A 26154-nucleotide genomic window follows, 5' to 3' on the forward strand; every position below is an offset into this window, starting at 1 on the left:
TTAACCCGGTCCATCTATTTTACCCATCCCTCCCCCCACCTCCCCTCTGGTAACTATCAGTGCAGTCCCTTCAGTTAAAAGTGTGTGTTTTGGTTTGTCTCTTTTTTCCTTTGTTCATTAGTTTTGTTTCTTAAACTCCACATGTGAGTGACACCATATGGCACTGTCCTCCTCTGACTTATTGCACTTAGCACAATACCGGCTAACTCCATCCATGTTCTTGCAAATGGCAAGATTTCATCCTTTTTATGGCTGAAAAATATTCCATTGTATATATATGGCATCTTCTTTATCCAATCATGGATCAGTGGGCACTTAGGTTACTTCTATAATTTGACTATTGTACATAATGGAGCACTGGGTGTTAGATGTAGACAAGGAACATGGAATACTACATCAAAAATTAACGATGTATTGTATGGTGACTAACATAATAAAAAATAAATAATGGGGGCACCTCGGTGGCTCAGTTGGTTAAGCAACTGCCTTCGGCTCAGGTCATGATCCTGGAGTCCCAGGATCGAGTCCCACATCAGGCTCCCTTCTCGGCGGGGAGTCTGCTTCTCCCTCTGACCTCTCCCCTCTCATGGTCTCTCTCTCAAATAGATAAATAAAATCTTTAAAAATAAATAAATAAATTAATTAAGCTATAATAAACCTAGCAGTGCATATAGGTTTTCAAGTTAGTGTTTTCATCTTCTTTGGGTAAATGGCCAGAAGTGATACTACCAGATTATATGGTAATTCTATTTTTCATTTCTTGAGGAACCTCCATACTGTTTTCCAGAGTGGCTCTTCCAGTCTGCATTCCCACCAATAGTGCACGAAGGTTCCTGCAGCCCCATCCACCAAGAAAAGCCTCTCGAGGACAGCACCTCGCACATCGATGCGACCTCAGCCCCGGCAGACGGGCTGAGGGCAGGCATCTGGTCAAACAGTATTTCCTGTATGAACCATACTGTGTGCACCACTATGGCCAGCAGAACGACTGGCTTAAACATCAGTATTAATACTCTTACCAGTATCCGTGTTAATGTTGCTGTGGATCTCCTATTATGAATCAGTTACCAGTCTTTCCTTACCTGATGTTCAGAAGTTCTTCCCCCCATTTCTTCTCTCCTCATTGCTTTGAAACTCTTCAGATTAGATTTCTGTACTCCAAGCTTCATTTCCGTTCCCATTCTCTCTTAACCTCTCTACAGTCAGGCTTTCAATCCTGTCTCATCAAAGCCACCAGGGACCTCCACATTAGCAAATCCAATGGTGAATTTTCAGTCATTACAAGTCATGTTACTTGACACAGCATTTGAGACAATCACTCTCTCTCTCTTTTTTTTCTTCCTTGAAACACTCTCTTTCCATAAACTCTTTGTTGATGTGTATCTCTCCTGAGGTGTACCTCACACACCATTCAATTGACTCATCTAAATGTACAGTCTAAAGGCATTTGGTGTGTTCACAAAATTGTCCAATCAATAACACTCAGTTTTCATCTGGCTCCCCCAAAACAAGGCGTACCTCCCAGAAGACATTCCTCAATTCCCTCCGAAACCCCCAGCCCTAGGCAGCCACTAAGCTATGATTGTTCTGCAATTAAAGAGTGGCCTGTCTGTACATTTCCTACATGTGGAATCATATGATGCATGCTCTTTTGTGACTGGCTTCTTTCAAGCATCACGTGTTTAAGGTTTACCCATGTCACAGCATTAATCAGAAATTCACTCCTTTTTATTGTTGGATAATATTCCATTGTGTAGATATGGATATTTGGTGGATTTATTCATCAACTGATGGACAATTTGCATTGCCCCACTTTTTGGCTATTATGAAGTATGATATAATGAACATCAATGAACAAGGTTTTCTGTTTATGTATGTTTCCATTTTTCTTGAAAATATAACTAGGAGTGGATTTGCTGGGTAAGATGGTAAACCTTTTTTTTTTTTTTAATCATTTTATTTATTTATTTAAGAGAGTGAGAGAGCACGTGTGCATGCATACAAGAGCTGGGGGAGGGGCAGAGAGGGAGAAGCAAGTTCCCTGTTAAGCAGGGAGCCTGATGAGCAGCTCAGTCCCAGGACCCTGGAATCATGACCTGAGCTGAAGGCAGATGCTTAATTGACTGAGCCATCCAGAAAGTACCAAACCGTTTTCCAAAGCAGCTATGCCACTTTACTTTGGTACTAACAATGTATTAGCCTTCCAATCTCTCCAGAGCCTCACCAATACTTTATTACCTCTTTCTTTGATTACAGCCACCCAACTGAGTGTAAAGTGCTGTCTCATTGTGGTTTTAACTTACATGTCCCTGATGGCTAATAATGTTGAGCATCTTTTCATATGCTTATTGGCCATTCGTGTATCTTTAGAAAACTGTTGGGGCGCCTGGGTGGCTCAGTGGGTTAGAAAACTGCCTATTCAGATCCCTTTGCCCGTTTTTTTAAATTAGGCTCTTTGTCTTTGTATTGTAGAGCTGGAAGACTGCCTCCCTTTTGATATACTTTCTTCACTTCTTCACTTTCTTCACTTTACGACACCACACTCTTGTAGTTATCTTCTTCCCATCTGTCATTTCACACCAGTCTTCTTTACTGGCTCCTTTTCTTTTCCAGGACTTCTTAATATTGGAGAGCCTGTGGCTCAGCACTAGATTCTCTTCCCTTCTCACTCTCATGCAGTCTCATGGGTTAACACAATCTACGTGCCATTGATTTCCGAATGTCTATTTCAGCAGGAGCTTCACCTGCATTAAGTAGCTTTGGCCGGTGCACTGGGGAAGCACTCTCTGCCCTGAAGGCCCAGTATGTTTCAACCCCTACTAGGTGTCACTGAATCAGGAGAAGTTCATTCTGGCTCCAGAGGCAGCAGCACAAATGAGAACCAAGCAGGAGCACAGGGACCAGATGAACACAGCAGACTACATAATATGCACCAGCTGAAAACCAAATATTCGTTGGAATCACAGGCTGCAAAAGTAAGCCAGAACCCATGTATTAAACCTAAACAGAGTGACATCTGCTAAGCTGGGAGATTTAAATAGGATTTAGAGTCACTTAATATAATATCTAAAATGTCCAGAACACAACTGGAAATCACTCATCATACCAAAAATCAGAGGAAAATAACAATGTGAATGAGAAAGAACAATCAACACACCCCTTCCACTGCCCCTACTTGCATCTTTCTTGTGGATTACAGTGACAGTCTCTGGCTTCTACCCTTGCCCCCTGATAATTCTCAACAAAATAGAGAAATCTTTTTAAAATTTAAATCATATTAGATCATTCTTCTTCTTGAAACTCTGTAATGACTCATCTCTCATTGGAGCCCATGTCCTTATCATGGCCTAGGAGCCCTACTCGATCTGGCCCTGTCTGTTCTCTCTCTGGTCTTTTCTCTCACCACTGCCTTCTCCCTGACTTTGGTCCAACCACCCTGGCCTCCATGCAGCTCCTTATACCTTCCAGACAAGCTCCCACCTTAGAAAGGCTTTGCAGGTTGTTCCCTTTGTCTGGGTGACTGAAATCTGCATGATGAATGCCTTCACCTGTTTCTAGTCTTTGTCCATTAAGCTCTCTCCTGACGGTCCTGCCTAAAACTGCAAACCCTTCTTGTCCTGGCATCATGATCCTCTTACCCTGATCTACTTTTTTATGTTTCCCATAGCTGTTATCAGCTTCTAACATATTATATTTAGTGATATATATTTTTGTTGGCTGTCTCCCATGAGGGAAGGACTCTCCATCTCTTCATTCTTTTATGAAATGCAAATATCAAGAACAGAACAGTGCCTGACGTATAGAATAGGCAATAAATAAGTACTTGTTGAAGGAACAGGGTGAAACAGATAGGCACTCCCTAGTCTGAAAGAGGAAAGAAGGTGCATTCATTTTTCTATTGCTGCTTAACAAATGAAAACAAATTTAGCGGCTTAAGACAAAGCCATTTATGAACTTTCAGTCCTATATTTCAGGAGTCTGGGCATGGTGGCTGCAATCAGGCATTTGCCAGATTGCCTGGAAAGACCCATTTCCAAGTTTGTTGTAGGTTGTAGGACTGAGGTTCCTGCTTTTTTTTCCAGCTGTTGGCTGAGGCTGTTCTCTGCTTCTAGAAACCATTCTTAGGTCCTTGCCATGTGGCCATCTCCAAAGATAGTTTATAACATGGCATCCCTTCAAGTTCAGCAGGAAATTTGATCATGCTTCAGATCTCTTCCTTTAGGTAGGGCCCAGACCTTTTTAAGAGTTCCCCAAAGTAGGGAGGAATCCTCCAAGATAATCTCTCTTTTGATCAACTGACTTGGGACCTTAAACACATGTTCAAAATCCCTTCATTTTTGTCACATAATGTCTCCTTACCAAGGGAGTGACTTCCACCATAGTCCTACCACACTGGAAATAGAGGGGATCACACTGGGCATGAACACCAAGAACACCATGAACACCCTAGGGGCCCTCTTAGCATACCACAGGAAGACAGGTCTGAAGTTGTGTTTTCTTGTGCACAAGCTGGCCAAACAAAGTGAAAAACTATGGTAGTCAGTGATCATAGAAGCAGGATTTCTGGGAAAGAGAATGCTATAAAAATATCTTAGTTATCCCCATGTTCATAACAGCATTACTCACAAGAGCCAAAACATGGAAGCAACTCAGGTGCCCCTTGACAGATAACTGGATAAATAAATGTGAGACATACATACAATGGAATATTATTCAGCCTTAAAAAGGAAGCAAATTCAGACACACACTGCTGACACAGACGAACCCAGAGACAGTAGGCTAGGTGAAGTAAGCCAGTCACAAAGGATGGATACTGTAGGATTCTACCTCTATGAGGAGACTGGGGTTGACCAATCCACAGAGACAGTAGAATGGTGGTAGTCTGGGGCTGGGCATAGAGTGCCAGTTTTGCAAGACGAGAAAGAATGCTGGTGACTGGTTGCACACAATGTGAACTTGAGGCTACTGAACCATACGGTTAAACTCATCTAAGATGGGGAGGGCCTGCATGGCTCAGTCGGTTAAGCACCCAACTCTTGCTTTCAGTTCAGGCCATGATCTCAGGGTCATGGGATCAAGCCCTAAGCGGGGCCCCTCGTTCAGCACGGAGTCTCTTTGAGATTCTCTCTCTCCCTCTGCTCCCCCTCACCTGCACTCTCTTTAAATAAATAAATAAAATATTTTTTAAAAATAAAATATCTTAAGATGGTACATTTTATGTCATGTGTACTTTGCCATAATCAAAAATAATAATAATAATAGTAATATCTTTGCCAATATAACCATTTTTTTTTACTATTTTTAACTCTTCACAGGTATGGGTGTCTGTTTCATGACAGGCTGAGCGTGAAGGAATGCAAATATGACTGTCACAGGCTTCACAGAGACTAGAGAATTAAAGCTATGTTTGTTTTTTAATATAATTATCATTCTATCAGAAATAACCATAGAGCGTATCATGCTCAGCAAAATAAGTCAAGCAGAGAAAAATAACTATCATATGATCTCCCTGATATGAGGAAGTGGTGATGCAACATGGGGGCTTAAGTGGGTAGGAGAAGAATCAATGAAACAAGCAGGGATTGGGAGGGAGACAAACCATAAGTGACTCTTAATCCCACAAAACAAACTGAAGGTTGCTGGGGGGAGGGGGTTGGGAAAAGGGGGGTGGGGTTATGGACATTGGGGAGGGTATGTGCTTTGGTGAGTTCTGTGAAGTGTGTAAACCTGGCGGTTCACAGACCGGTACCCCTGGGGATAAAAATATATGTTTATAAAAAATTAAAAATTAAAAAAAAAAGAAATAACCATAGAAACGACAATCCAAATGAGCTTCCCTCTTTCCAGTCAGAAGCATAACTCACCTGCCCCAGATCCAAGGTGACATTGACTTTGTTGTACTGTGTGCCTGAGGACAGAGGAGGGCTTTGCCACCATCGCTCGGATCCATCAATTGCGTTGGTGACTGGATGTGCTCTCCTGGGGTCCTCAGAATTGCAGTAATCACAGAATTGGCCCTGGAGGGGAAAAAAAAAAAGAAGCTCTTTTGTTATTTTCAAGTAATTTTTTCTACCAGTTTAGTAAAGAGGTAAGTAAAACAAAGACCACTCGGCCTAGTTTAGGGATGTCAGCTGTGAAATTGATGGCAACGTATTCTGAAGACAGTAATACGCCTTTTTCTTTTTCACTTCATTTTAAACCGTATCATCTGTTTATGCCTGTTTATAATGTTTCTAGGACATATATCATATTTATCTTCCATGTTTTACAGCTATGTTTCTCTCGTCCTATATGACATGTAAAGAGGAACCTGCTGCACCCGAGATGCCAAGATGTCTTCCTTCAGCAAATTCATTTTACTCTTTACATTCTCCTCTGCAATTTCCACGTCAGGCACCACAAGACAAAGAGAAGCCCTATCCGCAGTCCCAGCGGAGGCAATAAGGAGACAAATAACCATAAGGGAAGTGGGGTACAGTAAGCCTACAGTGGTCTGGGTCCAAGGTGATGCGTAGGCCAGGGGCTCAGGGAACGGGGTGGAAGAGGTGGGACTAAGTCACCGGTGAGGATGCACCAGGCTTTGGTAAGTGTCAGTGAGCGGCAAACAGGGAAGGGGTTCCAGGCAGAGGAAGCAGTGTGAGCAAAGGCACGGAGGCCAGTTGGTCCAGTTTAACAAGAGCGTAAGTATCGGAAGACAAGGCATGAAAGGTAAGTGGGGAGATCACAGCTGGGGCTGAAGATACCAAAGTGAGAAGTCGAGAGTTAAGCCCACAGATAAATGAGAATCCATTTTCACCTGGAGTGATAGCTCCTTGGTATTACCATCTTTACCAAATTCTGACACCAAGGATATGACCTCATCTTCTTACTGACTTCTTCTTCTTGGTAGGCAAATTCTTGGTTCTGTTTTGTTTTGCTTGCCATGCAGCATTTTACAGCCTAAAAAGCTGAACATAGGCCCTTTCCATATATTGATTACACTTGCACTGGGTCAAAAGATCATGCTTAACCAGTAGTGCGCTTCATACACTGAATTGTTTTGCTCCCCAGTCAAATCACCTCAGAGCATCACCACCATATAGGCGGGGGGTAAAGAAGCAAATTTAGAGCCACAGCCTTCCCAGAATGTTCTGCAACACAAGGGTAGCTCAACCCCTGCCCAGCGTCTTGAAAGTTAATTAAGCGTTCAAAGTTTGATCCTGGTGGGTGACCACATGTTTTCATCGAGTGTGTAAATGAGGATTCTCTCATATGCAGAGATAAATTATGTACATCTTTTTTTTTAACTTTATCTTTTGACATTCTAGAAGGATACTTATATAACTCAGAAGCAGCACCTCAGGCAGGCGAGGCAACCCCGCCGAGTTCCTAAGATGAGAGATTGTGTATGTCCTGCTCATCACTACTTCAGCCTGCACATTGCCTCGCACCTCCTAGAAGCCCAATAAAAGAATGAGCCCATCAGCAATTCTTAAAACAAAGGGAGGGGGGAGATTCTTTCTATAAAAATTTTGTTATCATAATAAAAAGTGTAATTAATTACAATATTAATTAAATAGTAATAGTTAAGTTAAGACACCTAAACATTCATGGATATTTTTCCTTTAAAGATCCTTATTTTTCCCACTCTTTCCCAGAGAGAATTTTACCAATTATTTAATTTAATTATTTGATAAGGGAATTACATTATTACTCCTCCAAGTTTAGAAGCAACTTTCTTCCAAGGATGGGGAAGCTTATGATCTACATTTATCTCCATCTCCACAGTGAAGATATGAGGAATGGAGATGATGCTTCTTCTCAGTTTTCAAATAACTACATTAACAAATAAAGTAAACATTTATACAGCACCTATTATGCACAGGAATTATGCATTTGACTTTGGCACCCTAAGGCTATTACCTCTTTCAGTTGAGGAAACATAAGACTAAGTTAAGTAATATGCCCAAGACTCACATAGCTATAGGGGGTGTCTGGGTGGCTCAGTCGGTTAAGCGACTGCCTTCGGCTTGAGTCATGATCCCAGGGTCCTGGGATAGAATCCCACATCCAGCTCCCTGCTCAGCGGGGAGCCTGCTTCTCCCTCTCCTTCTGTCTGTTGCTCCCCCATCCTTGAGCTCTCTGTCAAATAAATAAATTAAATTAAAAATAAAAAAAAAGAAAAGAAAGGAATCACACAACTATAAATTGTGGAACCAAGACCCAAGCCTAGGGCCCCAGAAACAGTATGTCAACCAACCACCCTTAACTCTCTTCCCCATCTAGCAGCTACTAACTACTCCATGTTATTAGACATTGTGGATGGTCAGTAATACACATTATTTCCTATTAATGGTCTAAGAAGAAGAGGTCCTGTGGTGCTCTATAGTGCAAACCCCCTTCACCAGACCCAGGTGCCGCAGGGGTGTCTCCTATGGGGCTGCTTGCCCCCCTGTTGTGGCTGAGCCGCAGCTGTCTTCAGTCCCGTCAGCTGCAATGGCTGACTTCATCTGTTGGGGGCATGTCCGGGCAGGGTTTGGTCCCTGTGCCAGTAAGGGCCTATCTGGGGATGCTCAGGATCCAAGCTGGGCAGTGTCAGCAATCAGACAGGATGTCTGCCCTCAGCCCAACTGCCAGGATTGCCATCACACCGAACCGCATTCTTCCTGTGACGTCCCTGAGAGGTTTGTGGCATTCTTCCTGTGACGTCCCTGAGAGGTTTGTGTTGGGGGGCAGAGCAGGCAGTTAGACCAGCTGCCTGTCCCCCACACCCCACCCCAGTCTGTCTGCTGGGGCCATAGTCACACTGATCTCCAGCAGGTTGCTCTCCCCCTACTGCTGGTTACAAGGAGAGGCTGCTGGGACTTCAGAGGCACTGGTGTGTGTGGTTATCTTCCACTCCCTCCAGGGCAGGAGTCACTTTGGAGAGGTGTTGGTCCCTGCTGGGGCTATTTGCAGGACGTGCCAGGGCAGAAGGAGCTTTGGAGGGACATGTGCCAAATAGGGTGGTGTGGATGGGACCCATCTGCAGGGGAACACAAGGGTAGGGCCCACGGTGTTGGCAAGATAAGTGGAGAGTGTTCCCACTGGTTCCCAAAGTGCCTGGCTATCTAGGCCGCGAGGGGAGGGGATGAAGAGAAATGAACCCACCAGCACACCCGTCAGAATGCCCACACTCAAAAAGACTACAAATCCAAGTGTAGATGAGAGCATGCCGAGAAAGGAACCCTTGTGCACTGTCGGTGGGAATGCAAACTGGTGCAGTCACCGTGGGAAACAGTATGGAGGTTCCTCAAAAAATTAAAAATAGAATTATCATATGATTCAGTAATTCCACTATTGGGTATCTACTCAAAGAAAACAAAAACATTAATTTGAAAAGATTTTTGTATCCCTGAGCTTATTTCAGCATTATTTACAGTAACCAAGATGTGGAATAACTCCGGTGTCAATCAACAGATGAATGGATACAGAATAGTTGTATGTATACAAAATGGAATGTTTCTCAGTCATAAAAAAGAATAAGATCTTGTGCTCCTGGCTCAGTGGGTTAAAGCCTCTGCCTTTGGCTCAGGTCATGATCTCAGGGTCCTAGGATCGAGCCCCACATTGGGCTCTCTGCTCAGCAGGGAGCCTGCTTCCTCCTCTGACTCTGCCTGCCTCTCTGCCTACTTGTGAGCTCTGTCAAATAAATAAATAAAATCTTAAAAAAAAAAAAATAAGATCTCGTCATTTGCAACAGCATGGATGGACCTACAGGATATTATACTAAGTGAAATATGTCAGACAGAGAAAGACAAATACCATATGATTTCACTCATATAAGGATTTTAAGAAAAAAACAAAAATTTATTAAAAGAATTTCTAAAATTTAAGTTAATGAAATGACTCTTTTCTTGGATAGGATAATATATAAATTTTAGAATTATTATGCTCCAAGAGAAGCTCTATTGAGAGAAAAGCCAGGATACTGCTGAATAGGGAGACCAGGGAGGAAGAAATTGCCCTTCAAGGTATCAGGGCTTATTATGAAGCTATTATAATTAAAACAGAGCAAGATGCGACAAACAGCCTTACAGGACAGAAAAGAGCCCAAAACAAACCCACGCATTTGGGAAACCTTAGTATATAACAGAGGTGGTACATTAGGTAAGTGGGAAGAGTAGTCTATGTCCAATGGAAAACAATAAAATCAAATTCCTACTCAAGCCACAGACAAAAATCCATGTCAATGAATTAAGGACTTCATGTCAGAAATAAACTTTAAAACCAATTAGTGCAAAATATCAGTGAGTATCTTTTAGAATTTGGAACAAGGGAAGATTTCTTAAACAAGATTCAGAAAACACTGACTACAAAAGAAGAGATAGATCAAAATTATGAACACTGATTCATCTTAGGGGCACCTGGGTGGCTCAGTCGGCTAAGTGTCTGACTCTTGATTTCAACTCAGGTCACAATCTCAAGGTCGTGAGATCGAACCCCACATTGGGCTCCAGGCTGGATATGGAGCCTGCTCAAGATTCTCTCTCTCCCTCTGCTCCCTCACCCACTCACACACAGACTCTTTCTCAAAGAAATAAAATAAAATAAAATTTAAAAGTAATAACTTAAAAAAAAAGAAATTGGCTCACCATAAAGAAGTAGAAAGTAAAGTTACAAATGGAAAGATATTCGTAGTATACAAGCGGCAGACAGTCTCACAATGGCTGCCAGCAATTCCTTCTCTGCGTGTGTCTGCCACTTCACACATCAAGAAGTGGAGGCTATTTTCCCTAGAGGTTATTCTCTTCTCTTGAGTCCAGACTGACTTTATTATTTGCAGAAGTATCATTCTGAGGTTTTCGAGCAGAGGCCTTAAAAGGGCTGGCTGCTTCTTGCAACCAGCCTCCAGGGAAAAAGTCCAACTGCCCCCAAATGACCACATTAATGAGAAAATGCACGCTAAACAAATGGCGAGGGTGCATAGAAGAGCACCGAGACACCGGACCACCCAGTCCAGTCCTACCTAGGGAGCTACACAAGAGTTATTCCCGCTGACACTACCTGGGGCAGAAGAACCACCTGGCTGAGCCTTGTGACCCCGCAGAACGATGAGAAAAAAAAAAAAAAATTATGCCTTTAAGCCAGTAAGGTTTGGTGTAGTGTTATACAAGAATCAATATCTGAACAAAGAACATAAAATTAACAAGGAATTCTCATCATAAAGACATACCAAACTTTTTGCAAATCAATAAGTAAAGTATAACCAGATCAATGGAAAAGGGTAAAAGTAGGAATAGGCCTTTCACAGAAGAGGAAACACACATATCCATAAACAGTTGAAGAACTGTTCACTCTCACCACCATTAGTGATCAGGGCGGACCACAGGGTAATACTGTTTTATATCCACTCAACAGGTCCAAGTTCAAAATTTGAGAATAACGAGCATTGGAAAGGGTACGGTAGGAGTATGAATTGGTGTAGAGACTTTGAAAACTATTTTGGCATTAACGTTGAAAATTCACATTTCCTATGACCCAGGAATTCTACCTTCAAACTTATAACCCATAAGCTCTTGCACAAATTTGACAACATCATGTTCAAGAATATTTATAGATGCACTGTTCACAAGAGCAAAATCCTGGGTATAACCTAATGACCCAGCCACATCGATGTGAATGAATCACAATGGTATAGTCATGCAATGAATGAATTTATAACCAAAAATGAATAAATGAATATATTTGACAACATGAAATAATATGGATGAATCTTAACAATATAACAAATGGGGGTGGGGAGAAGTATGATATAAAGTTAAGAACAACCAAAATGAAAACGGTTTTTAGAAAAATAGAGACAATAAAACTATATAAAAAGGAAATCAAAAGAAAAATAAAGAATTCAGAATGATGGTTACCCCAGACTGTGGGAAACAGAGTGATGGGAGGTGGAAAAATCATATGGTTAGACATAAATTATTTTCAAGGCCCTATTTTGGTTTTGGTAGCCAGTACATGGATGCTTGTTACATCATTTAAAATCCATCCACCCACATATATGTTAAAGCAGACTATGCAAGGACCCATGATAAAAGCATGTCACAAACTGAGGATTGTGAATCATCCATAATCCAACTCTGCATCTGATGTCCAGTATTTTAAAAATAGTCATAAATAAATGAAAGCAGGACCAAAAGTGAGAGAAGTCAGAGGAGGACAGAACAGAGGAGTCATCTCACACTTGTGCTCCATGATTCACCCATCTATGCGACACCCCTGTGCTGGTCACCTACTCTGTATTCTAGACAGAGATAAGAATACTAAAAGACAAGGACAAGGGACTTATCTTGGAAACAGGGACAAGGAACGCATGCTCTGAATTGTATCAAGACTATTATTAGCCTAGCCATATGGGAAATAGCGAATTTAGCAGAAGGTGTGGAAGGAAAGTGGACAGAACTGTTCAAACAAATAAAAAGACGAAGTTGAGATGGAAGGTTGGAAGGCTTTGGAAGATGAACTAATGTTTCGGAGACCCAGGAAAAGACCTATGCTTTTTCAGAAGGATAGAAAAAAAGTCTCTCCTGGTTCCTAACATTATTGATGATTCTCCTTGACTGGAAATCTCTTAGACAATGCTTCGCATATCAATCCATAGTACAACACTGTATTGTTCTAAGAAACTTGAGGTCGATTACAGTAGTGCTCCCTAATAGAATTTTATTGCATGAACAGTCATTCATTCACCTTCTTAGAATTGCCTACAACACGGAGAACACTAATTTGGATTCGGGCATAGAAACAAGCAAACAAACAAAAAGAGTTGGCCCTTGGCACTAAAGAAATGTAGCAAGTTTGAAGAGAAGTAGCTCAAACCCCACATAAGTACGAAGGGTGCTGGGGTCAAGCGAGCCCAGGGATATTTAAACCCAGGAGAGGCGTGATTTACTTTTTAATCTTCACGCCCCTCTCAGGCTTACAGCAAGGTATTCAAAACTTAAAGGCAAAAAAGAGAAGACTCAGAGAGGTGGCGTGCCTGTCCTCAAATCACACAGCCACAGGGCACCTGGGTGGCTCAGTAGGTTAAAGCCTCTGCCTTCCGCTCAGGTCATGATCCCAGGATCCTGGGATGGAGCCCCACACCTGGTTCTCTGCTTGGCAGAAGGCCTGCTTCCTCCTCTCTCTCTGCCTGCCTCTCTGCCTACTTGTGATCTCTGTCTGTCAAATAAATAAATAGAATCTTAAAAAAAAAAAAAAAATCACACAGCCAGGACTTGCAGGAGCCAGGATCCGTGTGTGAGTCCTAACCCCAGCCAGAACGCCGTCATCCTGATTTGGATGCTCTGCGAGCTTCGTCAAAGAGCCCCGTCTTACATTTGGATGGAAGGTGACGTCACACTGAAACAGCACTTCCATAACTTTCCATACAGCTGCCCATGACCTGGGAAAGAGATCCCGGCCCAGGAAAGCGCCCCGACTGACGGGCGCGTGGATGCACGTGGCTCAGAAAACCAAGCATTGCGCCACACTTGGCCGCCAACAGCCCCATGAGGCGTCAGCACATTCACGGCACCCCGACCTTACTCTCAGACATCACTTGCCGAGGTTCCGGAGGCCGTGTGCCTTAAAGGCACTGTCTTAAGGGCCCCAACCCAAGCCAGCTGGAGCCCTGATGTGGAGAACATTCTGGAATGCACCCATTCCAAACTTAAGATTACTCCTTCCCGGACCTTGTTCAGAGCGTCATCCCTTCTGAGAGGCCAAAAGCCTATCACTGTGGTTACCAATGATTAAGACGGGGGGTGGGGGGTGTTTCCTGCAGATGGACATCTGCGGGGATGGACGAAGGGCGATCGCACAGCCCAGGAGAAGAGCATATGGATACACACCAGCTGGGGGAGGAGGGGTGGGCAACAGATTTCACCCCACGGTGGGTGGGGCACACATCCTACTGTGCTGCACTCCTGGAGGTAAGGATCGGAGAGATCTATAAAACAAGGGACTCAGGCTTGATTCCAGGTACTTTTTTTTGAAGGCAAATAAGATGTTGTCTGCAAAATTTATACCTACTACTCAAAAATTGTTTCCCTCCAAGCCAAATGCTGGAGGTTTTTTGCTTTTAACTCACATCAGCTTTGCTTTTAACTCATATCAAAGAGATGCATTTTGGAGTAGAATCTGAGCATTTGAATCCTAGCTCTACAAGTTATATGTTGGTCGAATTATTTAGCCTCCCTTTAGCTCTTTTTTCCCTTTGTTAAATGGGCTAATTCTCCAACTGGACGTAGTGGTTGTGAAAATTCAATGAGACATCATCCACAAAGTAATCGCGCTGCCATGGGGATTACCGATTACCACTGGACCCCGGGGTGGGTGTGTGGGGGGGGTGTTTAAAATGCAGATTTCGGATGCTGCATCCCTATTATCAAGGCTGTGTCTCTGGTAGGGGGGCCAAGAATTGGAATTTTTAGCAAGCCCCACAGCTGATTCTTTCTCTTCCGCCCACTGCAGTCTGCGACCACAGAGGCAGCCGTGACAGGGACACGCGGAGTACGCCACTAGAGACCCATCTTGCAGCCACAGTCACAGAAGTAGCTGCACTGATGGTGGTGATGACAAAAGGAAACATCCACCTGCCAGACAGGGCGCCTTGTACTTTGCACATGGTGACAGAACATTCTTTACAAATCTAGTAAGATGAGTCCAATCACTTAGCCCTTTTACAGATAAGGAGACAGAGGGGCGCCTGGATGGCTCAGTGGGTCAAGCCTCTGCCTTCGGCTCAGGTCATGATCTCAGGGTCCTGGGATGGAGCCCCACATCGGGCTCCCTGCTCAGCAGGGAACCTGCTTCCCACCCCCCACCCCACCCCCAGCCTGCTTCTCGGCCTACTTGTGGTCTCTCTCTGTGTGTCAAATAGATAAATAAGTAAAATCTTTAAAAAAAAAAAAAACAGATAAGAAGACAGAATCTCAAAGAGGTTAAGCAACTTACCGAAGTGATGTAGTGGAGACAGGAAACCCGGGAGGGATGGTGTGGGGGTAGGAGCTGGGAGCAGGAAGGAGGAGCCCCAGGGAGGGGCAGGTGCAAATCTGCCAGCACCTGAGATTTGGCTTTGGCCAGAGAAATGTGTCCCTGCTGACCCTTGCCTGGGAGTCAGGAACAACCACTAAAGGAAGATGTGTTTAGGCTCCTCCATCCCCGGATAACTGAGAATTGTGTTTGTTCTATATTGACACTCTTTTATTTGCCCAGGAATTATTTCACACATTCTCGATGCTCTTCAAACCCCCTCCTCCCTCTCCCATTCTCCAGATGAAGTCACTGAATCATCTTCCTGATCCACAGAGCTCCCTGCATGTTTCCCACATGCCTGTCTTACCTCCCATTGCTGTGGAGAAGGTAGCTGTGCTCCCAAGTCTCCCCCTGCCAGCCCCCATCCTCTCCACGCACTGAATCAGCCCCTCCTGCCTGCTCAAGGGCTTTGCATCTGCCATTAGACCCCCTAAACACACACACTCTCCTGCATCTCAGTGTGGCCCTCTCCTGGATCACTCCTACCAGGAGACAAACAAACAGCCCTCCACGTTCCCCTCCCTCATGACCTCAACCCACACTGATGCTCTGGCTGTTCCTCATTCATGGCAAGCAGGTTCCTGCCACAGGGTCTTTGCACTTCCTCTTCCCATTCCTGAGAATATGCTTTTCCCAGACTTAAGTCCCATTTCTGAGAGGTCTTCCCTGTCCACTCCATCAAAAGCAGTGCTGCACTCTGCCATCTCTTTCTACTGTCTTATCTGCTTTCTCTTTCTTCTGAGCAGGAAGCACTTATTTGCTGGCTTTGCTGTCTATCATCCTTATTATTATTATTGTAAGTGCCCTGAGCGCAAGGCCTTGTTTACTACCTAGAAGAGTATCTGGCACAAGACAGGCACTTTATATTTCTTCATTTAGTTAATAAATAAAGATGCCATAGGCTATTTTGTTACTCCAAGAAATATACTAGAAAGTGATCAATGAGCTGAGGAGGAGCAGTAATCCCAGACATGGAGAAAGGGTTTGGGGGGTGTATGTGTGTGATTTTAATTTTTTATGTCAGAAGCTAAACTCCTGATGTTCCAGAACAACAGGAAATTGCAGACTTACACTCCTGTCACTAAACTCATTAGAAAGCACCAGGTAGGGGCTCCTGGTTGGCTCAGTCGGTTGGGCACCTGCCTTCAGCTCAGGTCATGATCTCAGGGTCCTAGAATAGAGCCCTGTGTCAGGGCTCCCTGCTCAGCGGGGAGCCTGCTTCTCTTTCTACATCTGCCTCTTAATCATGCTCTCTCTCTCAAATAATAAATAAAATCTTAAAAAAAAAAAAAAAAGCACAGTGTAACTAAATCTAGACCACCTTTTTATCCTCTAATGGAAATCTACTTGCTCCATCCTTCAGGGCACCCAGAGCCCATTCCCAACTCCTAACGTCTGACCCCTCGTCTGTCTGCTCTGCCCAGGAAGCCCCACACGTACTCAACTCAGCTCTCCCATCTTTAGATAGTGCCTCTCCCAGAGGCACTGGGAGACTTCTCAGATACTGACTTTCCTTGCTCGTCTTCCCACTGTGTCCAAATCAGAGAGCAAAGAAAGAAAATGATGGCCATTCTCCTGGCCACAACAGGTTTCTTGCTGATTTCCTTCCATTCCATTTCACCCGAACTATGTCTCCCTCTCCTAATCCACATGTGGCCTCTTTATCAAGGCCTTCCTATTTCTACTTTCGCAACAATCTTTAGAGTTACCATTCATTAAACACTAACTGTGTCCCGGGTGCATATGGTTTACTCCATGTAATCCTCAGAATAACCTTGTGAACTAAATGGTATTTGAATCCCCATTTTACAGAAGACACCAAGGCTCACAGATGTAACATAACTCACTCAGGATCACATCTTGAGGAGAGATGCTTTCGAAGCAAGCTCTATTAATTCCAAAGCCCATGCTCTTATACTTTTGGGGATTCTAGAACCAACTGGTTTCTTCTTGAAAGAATCCTTGAGGACATAGTCTGATTCATTCCTCAAGCCAAGATTTTCCCTATCAATTCCCTCTCAGTTACTGATCTCCTTCTGAAGTAATTATACTCTCTACAGCTTTATTTTCCCATTGTCCCATTCCCTCAACTCTTTTGTTCAAAGATTTTAAATTTCACCAGTCACCTAAATTCTTTTGAGGACCGGAAAGGGTATAAATACTACAAAAATAAAACAAAGCATTTATAAATTCTGGAAAGGATACAGAGGTCTCGCTCGGGCATAACATTCAAAACACACAACAATGAGGGCAGCCTGGCTTTCTGAGTTCTCAGAACATGCCAGGCCTGTTCCCCTCTCACAGCCCTTGTACCTGTTGGTCTCTCTGAGTGAAACACATTTTCCCACCCTCTTCACGGCGCTGATTTCTTCTCAACCCCCAGTATCTGTACCAATAAAACCTCCTTAGAAAAGCTTCTCCAGGGATACCTGAGTGGTTCAGTGGGCTAAGCCTCTGCCTTTGGCTTGGGTCATGATCTCTGGGTCCTGGGATCGAGCCCTGCATTGGGCTCTCTGCTTGGTGGGGAGCCTGCTTCCTCCCTTTCTCTGTGCTTGCCTCTCTGCCTACTTGTGCTCTCCCTCTCTCTCCGTCAAATAAATAAATAAAAATAAAAATCTTTAAAAAAAAAAAAAAGAAAGAAAGAAAAGCTTCTCCATCTATCAAACGTGGAGAGGTTTCCCTTCATGAACTACAAAACCAAAATCTTGCTTCTTCTCTCCTAGACCCAAACACAGTCATTATTTTTTTTTTTAAGATTTTATTTATTTATTTGAGAGAGAGACAGTGAGAGAGAGCATGAGTAAGGAGAAGGTCAGAGAGTGAAACAGACTCCCCATGGAGCTGGGAGCCCAATGTGGGACTCGATCCCGGGACTCCGGGATCATGACCTGAGCCGAAGGCAGTTGTCCAACCAACTGAGCCACCCAGGCGTCCCCACAGTCATTATTGTGTATGTTTACTCACTGGTTGCAAACTCCCCATAGGATGTCAGCTCCAGGCAGGCAGAGACCTTTCTTGCCTTGTTCAGATCTGTAGTCCCAGCCCATAACATCCTCCTCCTCTATGCCCGGCACATACATGTCAATCATATTTGTTCAATACAGGAGTGGACGAATATCAGACACAAGGGTGTGTTCACACCCAACCCCAGGTAGCAGTTCTTGCCTTCGTTGATAAGAATCTACATTAAGAATCATCCAGGGCACCTGGGTGGCTCAGCCCATTAAGCTCAGGTCGTGAGCTTCGTGATTTTGGCTCAGGTCGTGATCTCAGGGTCATGAGATCGAGCCCTGCGTTGGGCTCTGTGCTCAACTTGAGTCTGCTTGAGATTTTCTCCCTCTGCCCCTCCTCCACCCCGTACTGGCTCCCCCTACACTTCTCTCTCCCTAATAAATAAATAAATCTTTTCAAAATATCATTTACAGAAGTTCTACCAGCCCCAGTTGAGTTTCCAAGTGCTGAGATGGTCAAAGAGGACAAGCCAGTCTGAAAGTAAGACTCAAGACTTCATTCATTCACTACGACCGTGAAGGCAAGAAGCAAAGTACCAGCATCCCAGTGTTTCATTTTTTTCCCCAAGGAACAGCACCAGGCAGGGGTCAGATGACAGGAGAAGTATCTCACCGCCGAGGAGCCCTGAACAAAAGGCTCCTGCCTTTTTCTGAGCCCAGAAGATGGAAGGTAAGGAGAAGAGAAGAGTGGGAGTAGAAGAATACCCAGTCATCGGGGAAACGTGCCTCAGCCAGAGCCGCCCATCGGAAGTCTCTGGGGAGGCATCTGGGATGCACCAGTTACCTCACTGGGGGCCTCTGACTGGGGCTCCTGGGCTGGGAATGCAGAGAGGCATGTGAGCGTGGCTGGTTGGGAGACCAGAGCCCTTGGCTGCAACCCCCTGCAGAAGAGTGCAACATACTCCTGTGTACAGGCTTGGCGTGGGGAGGGCAGCTTCCCCATGAGGCCGGCCGGTCAAAGCCTCACTGTCTACAGATGGACTGAAGAGATGACACACGGGATTTTGACCTAGTAAAGGACTCTCCTCCTCTTTAAAAATCCTTTCAGTGGTGCAGGACACTCTGCTTTGGGCAGTTCCTCCCCAGAGCTGATCCCCATCCCTTGTGATGCAATATTACACATCCTCTTCAATTCTGTGTTAGTGAAGACAGAGAACCACTGGTTATAAACATCTCGGTCGGGATTCTTAAGGTCCCCGCCTCATCTTCCTTGTGGTTAGTCAAGCAGTTCTAAAGTGATTTGTTTCAGCTTCAATCCTCCTAAGCTATCCTAAGCTAGAGGGACAACTGCTCTACGGAACAGCCAGAGAAAACAACTCCCAGAACCGAGGCCATCAAGTGATCAAAGAAAATTGAGGCTGCAGGTAACACCAAGTACAAGAGAGGGACAAAGACTTACACGGTGCTCAGAGAGAGGGAACAAATATTTTATTATCATTAGAAAGATTGATTTCAATAGCTGTATCTTGACTCAGATAAAAGTCTACTAAGTTGACCCAAAATATAATGAAATTAAACGAAAGGAAAAAAAAAAAACCTCAATTAGTTTATGGCAATCCTATAAGAGATTTCCCAAATGAGGTCTTCCACCATTTTCTGCTAATTTTTCTGGTACATTAAAAACATTCAAGATCACATTAAAGATAACACTAAATGATAGGTTGTCACCATGAAATAGGAAAACCACCCAGAAACAGAGAAGACACTACGAAAATTTGAAAGTCTGAAATTTTTGTTCTTTTCAAATCACTGTGCAAACTACCTTGCATAGAATTTTTGCCACTGAGGTCTTTTGTGCACACAAATCCTCTGCCATATTTAGTCTATGCGGAGCCAGTCCCAGGACATAGGAAACTGGGACCTTCATCTCACGAGCCCACCCCACCCTTCCCCTGACCTAGCCCCGCAGCCCTCTCATTAGCAGTGAAGGAATCGTCCCACCGCTGTGCTAAAGGGATCCAAGGCTCACGGTAGCCATGTATCCATCGTCCCCAAACTCCCAGAGTCACACCTGCATTAGTCAATCCTTACTTTATGCCCTTCCTATATGTTCTACATATTTAAAGATGCCTCAAGGTAGGTGATTCCTAAATATTTGATCAGCCAAGAGCAATCCCCATTCTATTTAGAGACTACACTGTGAGTTGCCAGATTGCAGAGTCTCAAGAACAGACAGCCTAGAACCACCCAGGGAGCCTCAAGCAGTGTCCTTCACCTTCCCCTCCCCCACACACAGATAGCTCACACGCTGAATACTCCGTGAGCAGTGCTGACTGACAGAGATTGGCTATCTGACTTAAAGTTACTGCAATGGGCTGCATATCTGTGTGTCCCCCCTCCCCACAATTCCATACATTAAGTCCTAACCCCCAAGATGATGGGATGAGGATGAGCTGAATGATTAGTGATTAGTACGCTTATAATTATGAGAGGCCGTGGAGAGACCCCTCATCTCTCCCTCTCTGTGAGGACACAGCGAAGAAACATGAACTGGAAGTGGGTCTTCACCAAACACTGAACCTGCCCACATCTTGACCTTGGATTTCCCCAAGGAAACTCGAGAACAGTGAGAAATAAATTTCGGTTGTTTATAAGTTACCCAATCCATAGTATCTTGTTTTGGCAGCCCAGAAGACGAACAGTTACTATATTCGTCTGTCAGGGCCATACCAAAGTACTATAAATTGGGTGGCTGTGAACAACAGAAATGTCATGTCTCGGTTCTGGAAGCTAGAAATCTGAAATTGAGGTGTTGGCAGGGCACTGCTTCATCTGTAATCCGTAGAGGAAGGATCCTTTCTTGCCTCTTACGACTTCTTGGTCTTGGCCCTGTATCAGATATCTCTACTTTGAAATTCAACACATCAGGGCCACACCTGCCTTCCAAAGGCAGGGTGTTGAAATTCAGGTTTTTGATTTTTGGTTTTTTGTCAAACGGCACTTCTATCCAGGTGTTGCTCCAGTAGGAAAATTCTATGATGGTGTTGCCCTTTGAAAGTTTCTTCAGAAAGCATCTACGGCATGTGGGTGACACCCTGTAACAGGGAAGACAGACATGAGCAAGAAATGGTGGCCCCACCCTCAGAGAGCTCCAGATCTAGCTAATAAGGACACCAGTCATGAAGATAAATGGTTCCAGGGTAATGAATGGAATTACCAAGATGGTGCCCTGTTTGGCTGTGGCTCTGAGGAAGGAGTCGTTAGTAGAGTGGGTATGAACATGAACTCTGCAGCCAGAATCCCTGGCTGTACCACCAGCTTTCTGCTCTTAACGCACTTAACCTCTCTGTACTTCAGTTCCCTCTCTATAAAAGGAGCACACTAAGAGGATCGCCTCCACAACGGTTATGAAAATCAAGACGTAAGTACATGTAAGGTGCTTTAGAACAGTGCCAAGCATCCATAAATGTTATGTAAGTGTATGTGTAATTAGCACCGTGCATTGAGTAGGGCAGTAAGTCTCCTGATCACGAGGCTGTTCCCCCTGCCTACCTTTCTGCCTCTTTGCTTGGTATCACTTCTGTACACAGTATATGCAGTAGAGGGTGTAACTTGAAAGTAGTGAAGTCTTTTTCCCAATTCTCAACAGTTAAGCTCTGCACAAATTAAAAACCATATTTCTCTCCAGCTAATGTTCATTTATTGATTTCAGATGTGTTTTCTTATGAGCATCTAGGATGGGAAAACCACTAAGAAAATACAGTATGTTTATGACTTTGAAAAAAATGGCAGGATATGTGAGATTCAATGAGTTGGCGTTCCTCAAGGCATTTTCCACCCTGTTGGCATGAGGGATCTAATCAAGGCCCTGCTAGCTCATGAAAAAAGCTTTTTTTTTTTTTTTTTAATGAAGCAGAAAAAAGGCTCACTGCCTCTAAACAGACATAGCCTTGCCCAGACTGGATTTCAGCCCCTATGTGTGCCTTGGCCAGGAGCCCATGTATACAGCCAATTCCATTGACTAAGACCACTGAGGTACCATTTAATGAAACTTTTTCCTCACCAGGCAAATGGTTCCAGAATGTTGAGCAAGGGTTAATGCAGGTTTCATGAAAGCTTAAACCACAACCAAAAAAAAAAATTTTCCAATTTGGAAGAATATATTATTACCACCAACATTAACCTTAATGAATGAAAACCTCCCTCCAAAATGTTACTTTTTTTTTGGAATGCTAAATTTTGTTTAATGTTTGATAGACAAATTCAAGTTCATAAAGAATTTCCTTGAATTTAATAAAGATGTTTAAAGTGTTCTTTGCATTTTAATAGTTTCTTTTTTCCAAAGTTTTGAACATAACAATAAATATGTAGAAACAACCCCGTCACCTGGCTGCATTAGAAGTCCTCACTGGTGGGCTCATCATTTATAAGGAAGACATCATTCAGCACAACCCATCACAGAGACTGTCATACCAGTAGGGGCTTTTAACTTGAAGAACTGTTACTAGGTCTCTTTTATCAAGACTGTTAATCACCCAGAAGCCTTTAGCTACGAATTAACAGTTACCTATGAAATCAATGAACACAGTCACTGGCTTTAGTGAAGTGTGACCAATTGCCCCTGTCACTGATGGTGTCTGACAGATTTTCATTTCACAATGACATGAAATAGAAAGCCCTGCAGTGTCTTCTTCTGGGGGCTCTCTTACATTTCCATCATACCTTTTCCTTCTTGCATGCTGTCCCACATTTCAAGCTCTGTCTGGTTTTTTTTTGTTGTTCTTCTTCTTCAAGCTGTCTTAGTTTTTCCTCATACTTTTCACCCTGCGTATTTAATTCCTCTTCCATTTTGACAGCTGCTAAAGCCTCTTGTCCTTTAACAACAACATCAGGTTCCACAGCAGTTCAGTTGCCTCTGCCTCAAGGCCCTCGGCTGGGTGAAAAGCTTCTGGAACACCACAGAGGGAAGGATGCAGCTGAACACCTTCAGTGGGTGATGTCCCAGCCATAGGAACTAGCAGGAGTGAGGGGGATGGGGTGCTTCCCAGGATGTGCAGGAAGTGCAACCCTTCTGCCTCCAAGGCTGGTTGCATGAACAGCAGCTTCTTGTCCAATTCCATGGCTGCTCTCCCCCCAAAATATTTCTCTAATTGCTATAAAAATGTGTCCCCTTGTAAAAAAAAAATATCTAGTTATTAACACAGTACTAAGAAAATTTAACACTGCTATTCTGCAAAAACACCTGTGGATTATTTCCCATGCCAAATATGTTCAGTATATAATGCACCATACAGTTTGTTATCAAAATAATTTTTTAGGGGTATCTGGATGGTTCACTCAGTTAAGTGTCTAACTCTAGATTTTGGCTCAGGTCATGATCTCAGGGTCATGAGACTGAGTTCCGCATTGGGTTCTAAGCCCAGTGTGGAATCTGCATGGCATTCTCTCTCACTCTCCCTTTATCCCTTCCCCCACTCACTCACACACTCTCTCTAAATAAATAAGATCTTTAAAAGAAAAAAAAGAATTTCTTACTCAAAAATTTTAAATGATTATTATGAAAAATCATTGTTGTCATTCACCACTGTAAACACATTTACGGGGCATGATGTACCACAATATATGTTGAGTGTTTTTTATCCTCCCAATAAATGTGTGAGATAGACACTAATATTTTTTTTTTTAAGATTTTATTTATTTATTTATTTGACAGACAGAGATTACAAGTAGACAGAGAGGCAGGCAGAGAGAGGAAGGGAAGCAGGCCCCCCGCTGAGCAGAGAGCCCGATGCGGGACTCGATCCCAGGACCCTGAGATCACGACCTGAGCCGAAGGCAGCGGCTTAACCCACTGAGCCACCCAGGCACCCCATAGACACTAATATTAATTCTGTATTATATATGGGAATACTGAGGTTATGCAATTTTCCAAGGTCAAAGAGCTGTAGAGTTAGAATTCAAACTCAGCTCTATATGATTGTAGAGCCAGAATTATTCACCTCTAAGTGAGAGTAATTTGATGATATATACAATGAGATGATATCCTATTTTCCGTCGTAGGAATTTCCCTGGTCTTTTAAGAAAATTAGGCCACAAAAACACTAGTCATCTACAGAAAGATCATGTCTAGATCATTTTTGCATCCTCAGTATCAAACATGACATGTAAGACCCACTTAATAAGTGAAGTGAATTAATTAATTAATTAACTAAAAGAAATTAAAGGCATACAGATTGGAAAGGAAAAAATAAAACACATGTAGTTCTGTGTGTAGAAAATACTGAAGTCTACAAAAAATCTACAGCAAGGTCACAGGATACAAGATCCATATGTAAAAATCAATTGCATTTCCAGTGTGGATGTGTGTACATGTAAAAATTAGCATATATTTCCTAGCTCTGTCCACTGAGAGTGTCTAAAAGCAATGATATACTATAACAATGAGCATTTACTAAACAGTACCTCATATCCAGATCTTGGTTTCTAAACACTGCACCCATAATAAGCAAACAAACAAACAAACAAATAATGCTCCTTGAAAAACCAGTTGGTTCCTAGGCAGGAGCAAAATAAATAAATAAATAAATAAATAAATAAATTGCCCTGGAACATGTTGTGGTACCAGAAAGCAAGGAAGCACTCAAAAAGAAGATGTAAGGATATCACAAAAAATGGCAGAGGAAAAAGCTTCAAGGATCTGTTCCTCCACTAAAGCAACAATTAATCTCACAAAAAAAGCTACTGAAACAAACATTTTCAGAACTCTGGAATCTGTTTGAAAACCTACAACAACTTATAATCAGTGAACTTAAAGATAAGTTGACTGAAAAGATCTAGCATGAGAATAACAAAGAAAAAAGAATGAACAAAAATAGGGGCGCCTGGGTGGCTCAGTGGGTTAGAGCCTCTGCCTTTGGCTCAGGTCATGATCCCAGGGTCCTGGGATTGAGCCCTGCATTGGGCTCTCTGCTCAGCAGGGAGCCTGCTTCCTCCTCTCTCTCTGTCTCTGCCTGCCTCTCTGCCTGCTTGTGATCTCTGTCAAATAAATAAATAAATAACAAAAATAAGCAAAGCTCAAGGCACCTATAGGACTGTGACCTGTTACAGACCAACATACACATTTTGGGAGTCCCAGCAGAAGAGCGAGAAAGAGGCAGAAAGGACACTGGAAGAAATAATGGTTGAAACTGCCCAAATTGGAATAAAGACATGAATCTACACATCCAAGAAGCTTAACAAATTCCAAGCAAGACAAACTCAAAGAGATCCCCACCAAGACTCATTATAATCAAACTCTCAAAAGATCAAAGAGAAAATCTTGAAAACACCAAAAGAGAAGAAATTTATCACATACAGGATCCTCAATAAGATTAACAGCCTGCATTCCATCAGAAACCATGAAAGCCAGAAGGCATCAAGTTGATGTATTTAAAATGCTGAAAGGAAAAAACTGTCAGTCAAGAATTCCATACCTGGTAAAAATTATCCTTCAAAAATGAGGGAGAAATTAGAACATTCCCAAATAAACAAAAGTTGAAAGGAGTTTGTTGCTGGTAGACCTGCCCAACTGAAGGCCAAAAGGCTAGAGATGCTAAAGTAGTCCTTCAGCTGAGATGAAAGGATACTAGGATATAAATCAAAGCCATACAAAGAAATAAAAAACACCAATACAGGGGTGCCTGGGTGGCTCAGTCTTTAAGCATCTGCTTTCAGCTCAGGTCATGATCCCAGGGTCCTGGCATCAAGCCCCATATCACGCTCCCTGTTCCAGGAGAAGCCTGCCTCTCCCTCTCCCACTCTCCCTGCTGTGTTCCATCTCTTGCTGTGTCTCTCTCTGTCAAATAAGTAAATCTTTAAAAAACAAAACAAACACCAGTATAGCTAACTACATAGATAAATACAAAAGCCAGCATTATTGGAATTTTGGTTTGTCCCATATGATTTACAAAACAAATGCATAGAACAATAATTATATATTTATGTCAATAAGCAACAATGTGTAAAGATCTAATTTGTGAAGACAGCATCATAAAGAAGGGGGCACAGACTTGTATAGAAGCCTAGTTTTAGATACTACTGAAGCTAAACTGATGGTCAGCTGAAACTGGACTGTTGTAAATTTAGGATGTTAACTGTAATCCCCAGAGTAACCACTGTGAAAATA

At 43.1% G+C, this 26154-nt stretch overlaps 1 protein-coding gene across 5 annotated transcripts in view; it reads right to left on the reverse strand.

Moving 5' to 3' along the window:
• The window catches only part of LAMA3 (laminin subunit alpha 3), a 264586-nt gene that overhangs the window by 230857 nt on the left and 7575 nt on the right, over positions 1-26154 (reverse strand). For all 5 annotated transcript variants that reach the window (XR_004278281.1, XM_032311338.1, XM_032311337.1 and 2 more), the window contains exon 2: positions 5865-6017. Coding sequence is in view for 4 of the 5 variants with exons in the window: in XM_032311338.1 (XP_032167229.1) it covers positions 5865-6017 (153 nt within the window). In the remaining variant the exon portion in view is untranslated. The remainder of the gene's footprint in view (positions 1-5864; positions 6018-26154) is intronic.

The sequence above is a fragment of the Mustela erminea genome, chromosome 13 (genome assembly GCF_009829155.1).
Source record: "Mustela erminea isolate mMusErm1 chromosome 13, mMusErm1.Pri, whole genome shotgun sequence".
In the NCBI taxonomy this organism is placed as follows: domain Eukaryota; kingdom Metazoa; phylum Chordata; class Mammalia; order Carnivora; family Mustelidae; genus Mustela; species Mustela erminea.